Source organism: Pempheris klunzingeri, chromosome 3, assembly GCF_042242105.1.
Source record: "Pempheris klunzingeri isolate RE-2024b chromosome 3, fPemKlu1.hap1, whole genome shotgun sequence".
Lineage (NCBI taxonomy): Eukaryota > Metazoa > Chordata > Actinopteri > Acropomatiformes > Pempheridae > Pempheris > Pempheris klunzingeri.
The window spans coordinates 9,629,779-9,645,404 of record NC_092014.1 but is presented as its reverse complement, the minus strand read 5'-3'; the positions used below and the strand labels follow the sequence as shown (position 1 = coordinate 9,645,404).

At 42.3% G+C, this 15,626-nt stretch overlaps 1 protein-coding gene across 1 annotated transcript; it reads left to right on the top strand.

The window, feature by feature from the left end:
• Positions 1 to 1,654: 1,654 nt before the first annotated feature.
• mmaa (metabolism of cobalamin associated A) lies at positions 1,655 to 10,845 on the top strand. Its single transcript, XM_070828006.1, has 7 exons — positions 1,655 to 1,753; positions 2,136 to 2,550; positions 3,729 to 3,851; positions 4,108 to 4,278; positions 4,989 to 5,074; positions 6,182 to 6,331; positions 9,773 to 10,845. The coding sequence occupies exons 1-7, from the start codon at positions 1,700 to 1,702 to the stop codon at positions 10,055 to 10,057; spliced, it is 1,284 nt and encodes a 427-aa protein (XP_070684107.1). The 5' UTR covers positions 1,655 to 1,699; the 3' UTR covers positions 10,058 to 10,845.
• Positions 10,846 to 15,626: the final 4,781 nt, after the last annotated feature.

Sequence of the window (15,626 nt, the reverse complement as noted above, 5' to 3'; positions counted from 1 at the left end):
TTTTTATGGGCACTGTGTCAGGACGTGTGTGTGTGTATGTCTGTGTGTCTTTGTGTGGCTCTCTGTTTAATTACAGGCCACCCGTACTAAGAAAATATGCATCATGGTATTGTCAGGGACTTTCAAAAACATCAACCACTCTGAGTGTGTGTGTTTGTGTGTGTGTATGTATGTGTGTGTGTGTGTGTACGTAGACCTTCAATTAGGGAGGCACAACAATTACAAGTGCATCTGAAAGCCAACTGCACACTAATGTTAAGCATAATTAAATTTTCCTGTAAATTGCAGGAAAATGCATGAAATCATGTGTTCTCCTTTGTTTTATGGGCCATATTGTGACAGCACTGGAACAGTTACAACAATCTTCCAGGAAGCTCCCCGGGAAATCACTGGCTTCAATGTGTGTGTGTGTGTGTGTGTGCGTGCGTGCAGGAGTTTCATTTTCACTCACGTAATGTGGGTGGTTTGGTTGCACAGTGGTTTGTGCTGTGGCCTCCTAAGAGTTTGCATGTTTCTACCAAATTCCACTGACAAGCACATCAGGTGGACCAGAGACTCTGAACGTCTGTGACTTAAAAGTGACTTAAATGTCTGTGTGTTACAGCCCTGATGATCCATCCTTCTTTAATGCCTAAGACAAAACACACTAATAAAGGTTTCTGTGCCAAGTAATGTTTCAGGAAACATGCATCTGTCTGGCAGTGGAGTCCTCACAAACAGTATTTTTAAAATATAATGCACTTTAATAGATGCAGATTTTGTGCATTTCTCATGTTACTGCTCTATTTTACAGTTTTATTTATTTTCAGTAATGCAAGTCTAATTCTAAATTTAGGTTCCCACTGTTTCATTAAATGAAGGCCCACTATTTTCTTATTATTTTAATGTCTGCGATGTACTTAACAGCTTAGCCCACATATCAAGTTTGGAAAGTGCAGAATTTTCAGTGGAAATTTGTGTAATTCCTGTTGTATTTTCTTGTTAAATTCATTTTTGGTATTGACACTCTAATTCCCACTGCTATACTAAATGTTTGCCCACCATTTCATTGTATGTAATATAGTTAATTAGTTCAAAAGATCCACAACTTTTAATCAGTAATTCAACTGACCAGTCCTCTCAAAAACTTTGGATGATTTAATGTCTTTACGAATGAGGTGAATGATTTGGCTGAAATACCTACAAACAAGCCATAATTAGCAGTCTGAGAGTCACGACATATTACTACATGTTATCAGGTTTGATAGATTTTAGATCAGGTTTGAACTGCTGCTTAAAAAAGCTATTTTGTATGAATGCTTTTATTTGTTTTCTCTTTGATATCCTGTATTGTAAATCTATTACCTTACATTTGTGTTTCTTGATTTGCAGTATTTTGTGTGTTTTTTGTTTTTACTAAATTCCTTGCAAAGTAAAATGTCTGATTTAAGGGGAAAAGTCATCTTGTAGGTGTAGATAGGATGTGAAAATTAACCTCTGCTGCCACATGCTGGCCAGAGTTGTCTCTCTTTAGATATATTTTTTTTTAATTAAAACTTTTTTTTACTTAAAGCTTACTTCTTTTTAATATATATACAACTACCTTTTAAAACACATTTTGTAGATATTTTTATAGAGTTTAGATATTTTTATTATATGAATCGACGGAACCGTTTGTTGGGGGCGGTGTCCTACGTCACCGGAAACAGGAAGAGGATGAATGAAAGAGCCGTGGACATGTATGTCACCTGTAACTAACTCCTTCATACAGCTGGTACGAGGTCAGCGTGAATTCTCACTTAAGACTTAAGTTTTGTCTAAAGTGTGTGTGTGTTAGCTGTATTTTTGATAACCGTATTTACAGTCACAGGACGGGCAGACGCCGCTTTGACGAAACGTTAGCTTAATGTAAACGGACAACCGATAAACTGCGAACAGTTTTGTAACTTTTGTGCCTGGTTAGTTGTTTTAGCTATGTCATAGGTAACAATAACATGTTCCGGCCTGACACACAGCAAAATTCATGGGAAACGAAGAGGACAGAATTGTCAGACTAATGCTGGCTTCGTCATGTAAATGCTAAAACATTGGAGCTGTCGTGAATGAGTTTAAAAATCAGCCCTGACTTGTTGTTTTCACGCCGTTTCTCCTCCTAGATGTTTCACCTTTACCATAAAATGCGCTGGTTTGGCTTCTCCCTCCTCCGCCACACCTCTTCCCTCCCCTCCTCAGTCACTGGGACATGCTGCCTCCACCAAGGGGTCTCCACTGGTCCCCATGCCCGCTGCCGGAGCGCCATCCCGGGCCAGCGCTGCCAGCACCGGAGGGGAGTGAGCTCAGCCCTCAGGCCGCACACACAGGACCTGACTGAGCCTGAGCAGAGACTCTTGAATAAACTGTACGAGGGGCTGATCGGAGGACAGCGGGCGTCTCTGGCTGAGTCCATCACGTTGGTGGAGACCCAGCAGCCCAGGAAGAAAGAGCTGGCCCAGGTGCTGCTGCAGAGGGTGCTGGCCTACAGGAGGGAGCAGGAGAGCCTTAATGGAGGGAAGCCGGTGGCCTTCAGAGTAGGTGTGTGGTCTGAAGTTTATGAGCGGCTCCAGGTTGTTCATATTTACCTGTTCAGTTTAATGGAAGCAAACAGCACAGATCTGCCACTTATTTTATAGTTAAGAAGGAGTATAATGTTCAGTTTAGAGAGTATGTTTAGTATTGTGGTCCTGCTTATGTGAGCTCAGGCAAAACATTGTTGGACATTATAAGGAATAAACCACTGAGATGTACCATCATGTTTTCACCGGGGTACTCAACGACAGTAATACAATATAAACACAATTAGATAAAACATTCAACACAAAACAACAAAAAAGAACAGAAATAAAAACAAGATCATGAAACAAAACCAACTGCAACAAAAACAACATGAAACTCACGAAGTACAGTAACACACACTAAACATAGTCCAAGGTTCACGGTGTGTTACTTGATTTAAAACATAACTTTTATTAGGTGTATGCACTTGTGTGCAAAATACAAGCCAAACTTATTTCTTTAGCAGAGGTTTTGACGCAGGGGAGCGTCCCTCTCTCAAAACATGGCATACTGGGAAGGACCATAGATACAGAGCTGGGAAGCTGCAGGATTTGCTGGCTGTGAATTAATTTTTTCGCTATGTAAAATCCCATTTCAGTGTTGCTAGTGTTCATCAACACAGGAGCTCCTGGATAATTAAACAATGCTAGAGGTTTATTTTATGCCATGGGTTCAATTATTTTAACTTTGCCTCTGAAATGCTTTGTCATTGCAATTGTGAGCAAAACATTGCATCACAGTTTCTGAAGTCATTCATAATTAACCTCAAATCCAAAATTGAACTTATTTTTCTGCTGAATGTTTTAGCAGGTTTCAACAAAGTGTGCGTGTGCAACAGAATTTCAAACTTGGTGATTTGATGTTACTTGCTCTGAACTGCACCTTGGCAGTCGTTGCTGACTTCGTCTCTTAAATTTTGATGTACACTTGTACTGTTTTCTTCTGACGCGGCATGCAGTCAGTGAGAGCGGATTCACATATGCTCTCTATACCTTGTCACGCCAATGATTGATAACAGTGATTTGTTCTCGAAAGAGAGCTGCTGCATCGGTTTAGTCACCAGTGTTAGTTCCAAACCTGTAGGGGTGAGATTTATACAACTTCTGCTCATCTTGTGTTTAAGTCTGCCTTAAAGTTATTATTCGGTGATTTCTCAGGTCTGTCCGGTCCTCCGGGAGCGGGGAAGTCGTCCTTCATCGAGGTGGTGGGGAAGATGTTGACAGGACGTGGACATAAAGTGTCAGTGCTGGCTGTTGACCCGTCTTCCTGCACTACAGGAGGTAGCATCTGAAACACAGATCATCTTCGTATGATGCTGATGAAGAGCTGTTACAATTTGCTTCACAGTGCACAATAGATTTAGACTGTGAATTGTAATGTGATATGTGAGGATGACTCAGTGATAACTATATTGTGTATGTTTTCATTTGTTAATCAGGGTACGGCTACAATACTTGTTGTCTCAACAGCAGCACAGTTGCACTAATGAACGTTGTTTAAGTCGTGCCGCAGACTGACTCGCCCCTCTTGTCGCAGGGTCTCTGATGGGTGATAAGACTCGTATGACTGAACTCTCCAGGGACATGAATGCTTTTATCAGGCCGTCCCCGACCTCAGGAACACTTGGTGGAGTCACCAGAACAACTAATGAGGCCATTGTTCTCTGTGAGGGCGCTGGATATGACCTTGTCCTTGTGGAGACCGTAGGTAAGACAATGTGATTCTAGGGGTTTCTCAAAATGAATTTTCACTCGAACTATAATATCGCATTGTTTTATGCATGTGAGATTTCTTTAAAAAATGTCCCTGTTAGCTGATTCTTCTTGTCATGATCTACTCTTTTTAAATACAAAAATAGTCAATTAAATAATAGAAAATGTCAATTTAGGAATATTTTCTTCATATAATTTCTCACCTTTACCCATCCTTCATATTAAATTTCAATTAATTGGTTCTTTAAAGAATTGGCAACTCTGCTTGATGTTTATCAGTAGGGCTTAAATGAACAAAGTTGTGTTTTGAAGTCATGAAATGTCTGATCAAAGAAGAAGGATTTCGAATTACAACCTCAGCGAGTACTTGTAACTCTCAGTACTCGGCACGGACTGTCTCAACACTAAGTATCAAAAATGAAGTGAGGTTTGATAGCCGGTCCTATTCATCAGACACCATCTTTGCATGTCAGAGGCTAGAATTTATTCAGTGTGATGAATCATGAATATTCAAAAGAACTTCTGAACTTTTTTCTTTGTACAGCTTATTACTTTTATTTTTCTCCTGTTAGTGTATAGCATTGTAAAGTCATTGTTGATTTTAGTTTTAGATTTTCAGATGTATTCATTGTTTTACATTAGTCTGATCTGCTGTAAGGGTCAGGATCACATCTTGTCTTGTTAAATCTGTGTTTTTGTCCTCAGGTGTGGGCCAGTCGGAGTTTGCAGTGGCTGACATGGTTGACATGTTTGTGCTGCTGATTCCACCAGCAGGGGGCGATGAACTTCAGGTCAGTGGAAAACAAGCAGCAGCTAACCCTGTGGTTTTAGTGTCAGATGTAGTTCCAAGAAAGTGAATATCAGCAGTGAATAATCCTCATATTTGCTTTTTTTTTACTTCCTTTTTCTTTTTTTTTGATCTGTTGATCCTGGTTATCTTTATTTGGTATAATTAACAATAAATGCCACATTTACACCTGTGGATGTTGGTGTGTCTGTATAAGTCTAGTCTGGCAGGTTATAAAGCTGGTTCAGATAGTGGTACTAAAACAGTTTACTGAATATTATTCTTTCCTGCTGTTGTCCTTACAGTGTTGTGGAATGATGCTGATTCAGTAACATTAGCATTACATCTTACAAACTTCAGATAAGTTGTTTACTTTTGCACATAACAGGTTTGAGTTAAAAGTCTTAGAAGTTTTTGTGGCTTGAAAACACATTTACAAAGTCACATTATGAAGAAACTGAATTATGCATCCACATTTTCTGTAAAGGTAAATGTGCTGACAAAACCCATATGTTAATTAATTCATTAAGTAGCTAAATTAATGACTTAGCTCATCAGGATTAATATTATGGTGAGTATTGTGGGACATTACACAGGTGGCATTTTTGTATTATTGTAATTAATGGAATCACATTGCCATAGAAACATTAAAATTCATCAAACCAACATATAAACCGTAAAAGTTTGTTCAGTTTGCAGGTACAGCCATTCTCAACAATCCAACTTGTTTTAATTATATCTTGCAGGAGTGTCTTAAACTTTTAACATATACATTTTCAGATGCATTGAGATATGGCACGCTGCACACATTCTCACCAACTGAACTGAAACTACATTTCAACAGATGAAAGTTTGGGAAACTGTCACAAATGAGCTCCGCTGCTTCCCTTGTTTTAAATCGGTCAGAAGCTGCAGGATGGATAGAAAGGAACAATATCAGATTAATTCTATTGGTTTCTTCAATTAAACTGGCAGCCAACCACAGCTCCATCCACCCATCACTCTGTACACAGATCCCTCAATGGATTAGATGTCTAGACATCACATTTATTTACTGTGTTTTAAGAAGTTAATGACCCGCCCCCCCTCACCCCCCTAAATCTCTCTCCAGGGTATCAAAAGGGGCATCATTGAGAGGGCCGACTTAGTGGTGGTGACGAAGTCGGACGGAGACCTGATGGTGCCAGCCAGGAGGATCCAGGCCGAATACACCAGCGCACTCAAGCTGCTCAGGAGACAGTCCAAGTCCTGGAACCCTAAGGTGTGTGTATGTGTGTAAGAGAGTGTGTGCGTATGTGTAGGCGGTGTAGTGAGGGAGGGAGCCAACAACAGAATGATTTGGCATTTAAAAAAATAAAAAAGGATAATTGACAAGTGTTCAACATTTAACCTACTGGGCTGCCACAGCAGAAGTGGTGCCGCTTTGTAGACCCAGCAAGCCATCCCACTGAGAGGTCAGCTGACCGAGGAGGAGGAGGAGGAGGGAGTGGGAGGAGTGGGAGGAGTGGGAGGAAGATGCTAATGATAATGATGTTGGTGGTGATGATGTCATAGCATCATGGTTTCAGTACTGCAGTGTCTCAGCCCTCCCCGCGCGTCCCAGCTCACCCGCCTGCGTTCCTGGCCTTGTCCCTTTTGTTTTCCCAGCCCAGTGCAGCATCTGCCCACTGGGCATGCTTCCAGGAAACAATCCCCACCCCTCCTTACCCCTCCTCACCCCTTACTCCCCGGTCCTGCTGCTCTGAATACTCGGCTGCTGTGTCATGCTTTTCCCTGATTAGAAGCCCGCACACTCTACATAAAAGCTGATGGGCTGCTCCTCACAGTCTCTCTGTATTTATCCTTACCTTTGCTGTCTTGCCCTCTTTTGTGTCCGTCTGCTTGGCCCACAGTACCACGAACAATGATTTAGTCTCCAGCTGTCTCTCCTCTCCATCAGCCTGCCCTCTGCTGTCTAACCTGCTCGGCATGAAAACATGAATACCATAGCATGCATGACTACATGAATGCTACTTTGATTTCTTGGTAACGTGATAAAACTTGAGATCTACTGATGAACTGCTTTAACTAACAACTAGGGCTGCAACTAACAATTATTTCTTAAGTTGGTTCGGGGTTTGTTCTTTACAGTGTCAGTGTTATAAAAGAAAACGCCCACTAAAACTTCCAGGCGTCCAGGGTGGTTTCTTCAAATGCCTTGATGTGCGACCAACAGTCTGAAAAACATTCATCAATAATGTAATCCCCACCTTAAAGAAGCTGGAACCAGAGAATATTTAGACTTTTTAAAAAGACATTAATTTATTATCAAAATAGCTGCAAACTAATTTTCTGTTAATCTACAGATCATTTCTCCTCTACGAATAATATAAATTCTCAACAAATTGAAAGTGTTTTGCTATTCACATATCAACCTTGAGTATAGGTAGTAGTCTCTGTCTTAAAGGGGCACTCCCAGCAATATTACATGTTAAAATCAATTTACTAGTCACAGGGAATGCAGCTTAGCCTCTGAAAACAGCTGAATAATGTTTAACATCTGAGAATTACTCATCTGAGATTTCATCTCAAGACTTATTTATTCTGCGAGGCATTTTATGTATTGATGCTTTCTTGCCCTTTTTTTACAGCCTTTTTTGTACTTTGAAACCCTGGTTTTTAGAAGTGCTATATAGATAAACTTAAATTTACATAATCTGTTTCTAATCTCAGTTTGAGCTTGGAATCTTTTTAACAGAGAGCTCTGTGGTGTTGGAAAGATGTTTGAAAGGTGTTTACAAGACACAGACGATCTTACAAAAATGCTACTGAGCTGTAGTACATGAAGTGTGACATATCGTATTTTTGAAGCTTCATCTTGCAACTCTGTCAATGTTAGTGCAATGCCGCATGTCTGGAGTAGCCCTTTTATAGCGTCAGTTCAACTAAGTAACAAAAATGTGTTTTCTCGCTTACATCTCTAACAGTCTTCATGAAAGACAAATTCATCAGGAGAAAGTAGTTCCACTGAATCCTACTTGAGGTGGGTCTGACGATTAGACAGAGAAATGGGAACATTCTTCTGGGTTGGAGGCAGAAATCTCAGATACATCATCTGCACAGTTAGACACCAGTAAGAGTAGGTAAGCATTATGTTCCGTTTAGTTTTGTTACCTAGCCCTTTAAAGAAGATAATTAGCGAACATGCAGTACAGTCAGTCTCTCTAAGTCTGATTTCCTGTTTTTGCATCAGACTCGAATCATATCCTTGTAAAATGATTAACTTAATGATGTAATTAGAGGATTCATAATTGGCTGTTGATCACAGGCCGCCAATATTTATCAGGCTGTCACATTTAACTTTGCCAATTGCCAGTAGATGTCAAATTATCTCCAAATGATGCATGTAATTTCATTACACTTCAGTCTGGAGATTGTTGAGCATTTGTGCGGTTTGTTTGACAACACTGAAGTCTTCACTTGACTCTCCTCCTCCGAACTCCCTTCTCTCATTTCTCATATTCTATTTTAACAGTGTATTGAAGCAATAAAAACAGGAGGTTAGCTTTGATGTAAGCAGTTTCATGGGTCCGAAATGCTGACTTTTTTTGTATTCCTAAATTTGACGCACTTTCACTTCTGTGTCTGCTTTGAATTTGAACGTTACCCTGAATTTCATCATGCACTCTTGAATCTGTAGCAAGCTCTGACAAGAGACATGCAGTCACTTGCACTAAACACATAAGTGACATTTATCCTCAGGTCGTTTGTGTGAACAAGGTGTTATGGGAAGACAAATACTCTCACTGTTTGTAAAGTGACATGACAGCTTCTCACAGGATGCAGGAGCACAGCAAAAAAAAAATCGCAAACATTGAAAAAAACTCAGAATGGAAAAAGCAGAATCTTCCTTGACTGAACTGCCATTAAATCCTCTTTGATTATTAACAAAGCCTAATGCAGATTTATATTTTGTCTTTTTCAAAAGAAACCTACACTGTAGATAGAGCCCAATTTCTTTCAATAGCTGTTTTTGGCTTTTCTGTTTTACATGCAACATTTTGCCCAAATGAAGACACACCCAGCACTTTTTATTGTTTACTTGTTTATACACACTGACACACTTACCTTTTTAAAAATCAATGTAAATGTGTGAATACACAGTTTGCACCCATAGGTCCAACACCACTAAGAACTAAGTAAAGTCACAAAGTCCTTAAGTCAATAAAAATAAGAGTTTTAGTTCATCTACAAAAACAAAGCTGAGTAGATTTCAACCATTTTTGGGGGCATTTTTGCCTTTTTTGGACAAAGAAGAGGGTACGACATGCAACAGTGGCTGTAATCAAACTGGGCACATGGTTGTGATCTGTTGTGCCTCAACCATTTGGCCACGGGGACAGTTTGAACCATAGTCCAGAGGTTTGCTGCTCTCACAGAAAAGGCTGATTGTCCAATTTTGCTGCATCTGAGTGGGACAATACAGTCGCAGAGGGAGGAGGACGCACTAATCCATACCGAATCTTAAATATGAGACGCGAGTCCGTATGACATTTAAAACTTTACATACTGAATTATCTATGTAAGACAGTTTGATTCGCCTTTGGCAACATCCTCAGGCTAAACAGTCGAATTGTCCAGACCACCACTTGGTTATTGAACAGAAAGACACTTTAAATTCACACATGCATCCCACACCCTCCCCCTATAACTCCCTCCTCAGGTGGTGCGCGCCTCCTCACACACCAGTGAGGGCATCCCGGAGGTATGGGCCAAGATGGAGTCGTACCGGGACGCCATGTTAGCCAGCGGTGAATTGCAGGGCCGTCGGAGGGCCCAGCAGAAGGTTTGGATGTGGAGTTTGATCCAGGAGAACGTCCTCCTCCATTTCCAGAATCACCCCGGTGTCAGAGAGGCTCTACCCCACCTCGAGGAGAGGGTCACCAAAGGAGCCATCTCCCCAGGCCTGGCTGCTGACCTGCTTCTCAAAGCCTTCTCATCAGAGTAATCCGTGGGACTGCGCTTTTGGAGAAGGACGGATGCCTCATGGCTGATCAGGGCCACTCGGCGCCAAGGAAAGCAAGGACAGAGTGAGAATATGTGACTTGACTCTGTGGTTCGCACAAAAAGAAGCAGTCTTGCTCTTTTTTACACTTAATTTGAAATTTAAAAAACCCAAGATGGAAGTCACCTCTCCACAGGAACACCAGTTTCTTCATGCTTCCCAAATCAGGGGAGAGTGCTGACAGCTGTCATTTCTCACCTACAGCTTCCAGACACATCCCTGTTTGGAGTCTGGACTGCAAAATGAAACATTTCAGTTCTGATTAGCAGTGCCGTGAGATATGAAATGTTATACTGCTACCAGCCTGGTTTTCTAAAGCAGATACTGGGACTGTCCTCTTGAACAAGAGCACTACAGACCCTTGTGAGCAGTTTCACTGACATACGGAGGACCGTAAAAGGCCACGTTGTTACATTTGCACATATGATTTTCGGAATATCATCACTTTTACAAACAGCATCATTAAATGGTGAAGGTGTGATGAGTTCATGACATAAATAGAGACATGACAGATACTGTGGTGGAAGCATGATCTGCGCTGAACTATTTTTACTCACTCTTGCCCAGCCTCCTCCCACAGTGATCAGTAATGCACACTATTTATAACCCACAAAGAAAAGTGTTAATGAAACGACAAATTCTTTTCTTGGAAAAACAATTGGACTTTCAAAATGGGTTTTCTTCACTATTTTTGTGCCTGAGTTGAATATTAAAAAAACAATGAATCTTAAACAGTGAATAAGTGAATAACATTCAATCTCTCTGCACAGAGCTTTTCTCTCTCCTTGTGTTTGCTCACAAAATGAAAAAAGGGGAAGTGACCTCTACGAATATTAGTCCTGAGATTTGTCAAAGATGTAATGAAAAATTTTTCGTGCACTCTGGAGCCAAAAATGTCAGTGCTAGGTATCCCCTGAATGAGTCCGATGCACAGTTGCTTCTAATTCAAACAAAACACACTTTGATATTTTCAGAATTAGCTTCATAATGCACTGCACTCCTGGACACCACCAGAGAACTAAAGACAAAGAGAAGTCATACTCTCATAACTCTGGTGTAGCTACTTATTAATTTAGACCGGCCTGCTTTGTTCAGGGGGAAAGAGGTCAACTCCAGTGTGAGTTACATATACTTGTATAATCTATGCAAAGGGTATTTCCTATACACCCCAATGTCCTGCTTAAAAAATTAATTATTTTTACAATCTATGACTTGGTCAATACTTTACTACAAAAAATGTGTCTGCTAATCATTGAGTCTGTAAAATTCCAAACTGTGAAAAAAATACCCCTTGCAACTCATAGAGCCCATACAGATTTAAATTTAAATGATAAATTGATTATCAAAATGTATTTTCTGCACATAGACTAAATGATTAATCATCATTAGGCATTCGACTCTAGTGTGAAAACATTTTTAGCTAAAGGAAACTCAGGAGTGTTGATTCAACTCTATAGTGATTTTGTGATGCTGTCTGTTTGACTGATGGTTCACACCTTGGAGTTGAAGAAATGTGAGTAGAGCTTTTTCTGGCCTAATCGTACACTGTTGAACATATGGACTGAATATGGCAGAAATATAAACTTGCTGCTGCTCCAACATACAGTACAGACCTTTCTTCATCCAGCAGCTGAGGAGTTCAGTGCTTGGAAAATGTGACACTTTAGGGCTGAGGAAGGAGATATTTTTTCTCTAAAGTTCTGGCACAATAAAATTCAGTAAAGTAATCAAGTTGCCATCCTGCTCTTCCTGGCCTTTAAATACAACGCTGCACATAACTTGGAGTCGGTCCACGTAGTGCATCATAAGATAAATAGAGTCTTCAACTTTATTCTCAAAGTAACAGGAAGCCAAGAGAGGCAAAATAAAATTGGGGGTAATTTGTTCTCTTGTCTTGGTTTCAGTTAAAAGCCAAGCAGCTGTGTTTTGTACCAACTACAGACAATTTGGCACCTTTTTTAATTAATGCAGATTAAAAAGAGTTACAAAAATTCAAATGGGATGAAATAAAGGTGTGATTAACTTTCTCAAGGTCAGCAGCAGACAGAAATGATTGGATTTGGTATTATAAAGTATGAATAGTGTTCATGATGCTGCATATCTACCCCCTGTGGGTGTAAGTGTGTACTTTCTTCAGCCACTAGAGGTCTCCCAAATTCCACTGAGCTCTGGATTCATTATCCTAATGACTCGGCCCTTGGTGCCAGCCACCCTCCCCTTCATAACGCCCCCGCCTCCTGCCCTCCATCCATTCTTCATTGAGGTTGCCTAGGGTGCCAGGTCACTCAGAGGTGAGGACATCAGCAGCTGCCACTCTCCCAGAGCACAAGCTGTACTGTAGTCCTCGCCCTCGGTGCCAAACCCTCCTCAGCTATTCTCAATCCTCCCTGAAAAACAGAAGGTAGCAATGCTAAGTACAGTACAGAACAGGAGGGTTGAGTGTGTGACTGTATGGCTTTCAACCTCAACCCTCTCTTTAAAAAAAAAAAAAAAAAAAAGGGGGGGGGGGGAATTTGGTGAATTCAATACTAATCCAAGCTTGTCCTTGCTGGTCTGCTTTGGAAATACCAAGCCTGAGCCCCCCAACCGCTGGACGCACTCCCAGGTCGCTGCTCGTTTGCTCCCGCCTGCGTACAAGAGGAAGAATGCCCCTTGAATGCAGATGGATTCATTAGGTCTGAGTAACACCCTTCTCCTCCATCATGCTGACACAAATGCATACACACTGTAACTGCCCTGGCTTTGCAAAAGGGAACAGTGAGTTCTGCAGCTCTGGACACACTCCACACACATGCATATACGTACACACACAGTTGTCTCCAGTGTAAACAACACCATGCGGTTTCACTAAGGAAGATTAACTCAAATGCTGCCGGATCGTGTTCGGCCATTTTAGCCTAAACACAGGGACCATCCACATATGTTTAGCATTTCGCTGGATCTCATGAGTGTAAGCAGAGGACAGAGACTGGCTCTTTGATGAGGTTTTTTCATGTTTAATGTTGGGGCTTACATTGACAGCCTTTCTTTTGTGTCAGCAGTCTGAAGTCAGAATGCTTTCCTGGCTCAGGACAAAACAAAACAGTACCCTCATACTGTTGTAATTGCAGCCCAAAAACTCAGCTTTTCCCCTTCGAAACCTCAAAGTCTGGAATGAGCGCTGAACAATGGGACCGCTAGAAATGTCAGTAAACAAAGCAAGCATAACGTAGCACTGACAAACATCTGTTTTTTTTTTTTCCCTTGTTGGTTGTGTCAGTGTTATAGTTTGGTTTGTTTTCTGGTTAGATCAGAGCAAGAGGGAAGCCTGACACTGAGGGAAATGTCAGACTGGCCCTCCTACCAGGCTGATTTGGGAGCTGTGTGTGTAGTGTGACAACCGGTCATGGGCTGCTGATCCACAAAGCCTCACCCCGTCCCTGCTATGTTTGCCCTGCTCCTCACACACGAGCACATACCAACACACTCACCCACCCTCCCCTCTTTTTACACACACGAACACCCGTCGTGCTCACCTCCTACACATCTCGTCCATACATACAAGCCATCCATCCCCTGTCACACAATGACACACACACACACACACACACCCTGCCTGCCTGCCTTGTTGCCCACCCGGTCGCTCTGACTCGGCTGGCTGCACTGCTGTCTCTCTGTAGTGACAGATGAGTGTGTGAGAAGCATTTCCTACAGGCTCGGGGCTCACTTTCAAGACTGCTGCAAAACGATACAAGAAGCCACACGTTAATGGGGTTGGAGATCTGCAGCGAAGCCCTGAGTGTGTGCGCACATTTGCAGATGTAACACCCCACTCATTATGCTGCTCTGATGGGTCACTATACAGCCTTTTTATAAGAAGACCCTTATGGCGACATGTCTTATTATATCAACTGCTGAGATGGATGTTAATACCAGGCTGCGCTGTGCATGCTGCGTGCTCTCTAGCCCGTCGAGTGATGAGACCTGGTTGGTATTCGAAGTGCGTCTCATTGCATGGGCTAATTCTATTTAACCTGGTGAAGTCTGCTAGATGGTACGGTCAGAATGCCCCAGGGAGACCAGTATGTACCTCTGCTTTATTACCCACCTGAGGAGGCTCACTCTCCTACACATGCACACTCCACTGTTTGCTATGTGTAATTTACTTGGCAGCCTGTAGGCCAGGCCTTCATCTGCAGGAAGGCGCAAACAGAGCCTTGGCGCCAGTAATTGGACTTTAGAACTGATTGGGGAACTTGATTGACCCCCGGTAATGGATTTGAGTGAATAATTATTTGTAGTTATGGTTGGAAGATGATATCAGGGAGAGAGAGACCAATCCCACCAGTGTGACTCACCCCTGCCGCCAGAGCAGAACGCTGCCAGCACTCAATTAATGAAATCCAGCTGCTCAGGCTCCCCATGTGTAGTGGCTGATCAAAAAACACACAGGGGTCTGGTCAGAAAAAGGGTTATCTTCATCCAACCTTTCCCTTTCGCACAACTGGCAGCCTGTGGCCCATCACAATAGTGATTATAAAATCTTCTCCACTCCAGGTACAAGACATTAAGGCTGATAATGTCTCCATTATTTTTTAACTGCCTATGGCAGTGCTCAGCACAGCCCATGGCAGCCATGTTAATGAGACCTCTCAAGATGGCAGGCAGCGCCTCCTCAGGACACAAAATGCAATCACTCTTAATCCAGCACTTTAATTGCTGGCCAAGTCTGTCTAAGTGAATTCAGCTGTTCCATCTCTGCAGGCCAGTGGCTGCACCTCGAGAACGCTCCACCATCAAACTCGCAAAGATAAACTGGGATTCAAAACAAATGGGAAGTGATGCGAGGTGGTCTCCCTTGTTAAAACTGAGGCTTATTTTTCTGGTTTGAGGGTGTCAGACAGAGACTGAGAGCTCAGATTTTCTCTTCTCTACCTTCACTGCCCTTACGCATAATTCTTAGCTCTCTTCAGAGGCTCGAGGAGGTAATCTGAGGGGAGAACAGCAGCCACCTTCCCTACCTTCACTCTTTTATCTTCCTCTCTTTGGTCCTTGATTGACCCACTTGCTCTCACATCATTATCCTCACCGCTCTCCTCACTACAGTAAATTTCTCTTCGCTCTCTTCCCCCTCTCACTCTTCGGCCTTCATCCTTCCACCAGTTCTTCTGTCATATGTCCCTGTCCCCCTCCTGTCCCTCCTCTCTCCCTCCGTGTGACCTCTCATTGCCCTCTTGCCAGTCTCTATTATTTCTGGCTGCCCAGTGGCCTGGTCAGGCTGGTGCTCCGGGGCTCCAGGCAGCCCGTGTTATGACAGGCAACACTGGGCCGCACACTCTCTCTGGTAACATGTGGAGGTCAGCCTGTCATACCTGTCCACAGCTCCTCTGTGCACACACACGCACATGTGCACACACACACAAATGCCATGATTCACTGTGTATGGATAGCTGCCAGACAGCCCTGGCCATAACCTTAGATTCAGCAAAAGTGAGCGATGAGGCGCAGTGAAGTAGAAATACACCTTTACCCA

Excerpts from the sequence above, each read along its gene's own strand:
- mmaa (XM_070828006.1), top strand. The coding sequence starts at position 1,700 with ATGAAAGAGCCGTGGACATGTATGTCACCTGTAACTAACTCCTTCATA. Across the intron at positions 1,754-2,135 it reads CTAACTCCTTCATACAGCTG|ATGTTTCACCTTTACCATAA; the intron begins GTACGAGGTCAG and ends TTCTCCTCCTAG. Across the intron at positions 5,075-6,181 it reads CAGGGGGCGATGAACTTCAG|GGTATCAAAAGGGGCATCAT; the intron begins GTCAGTGGAAAA and ends ATCTCTCTCCAG.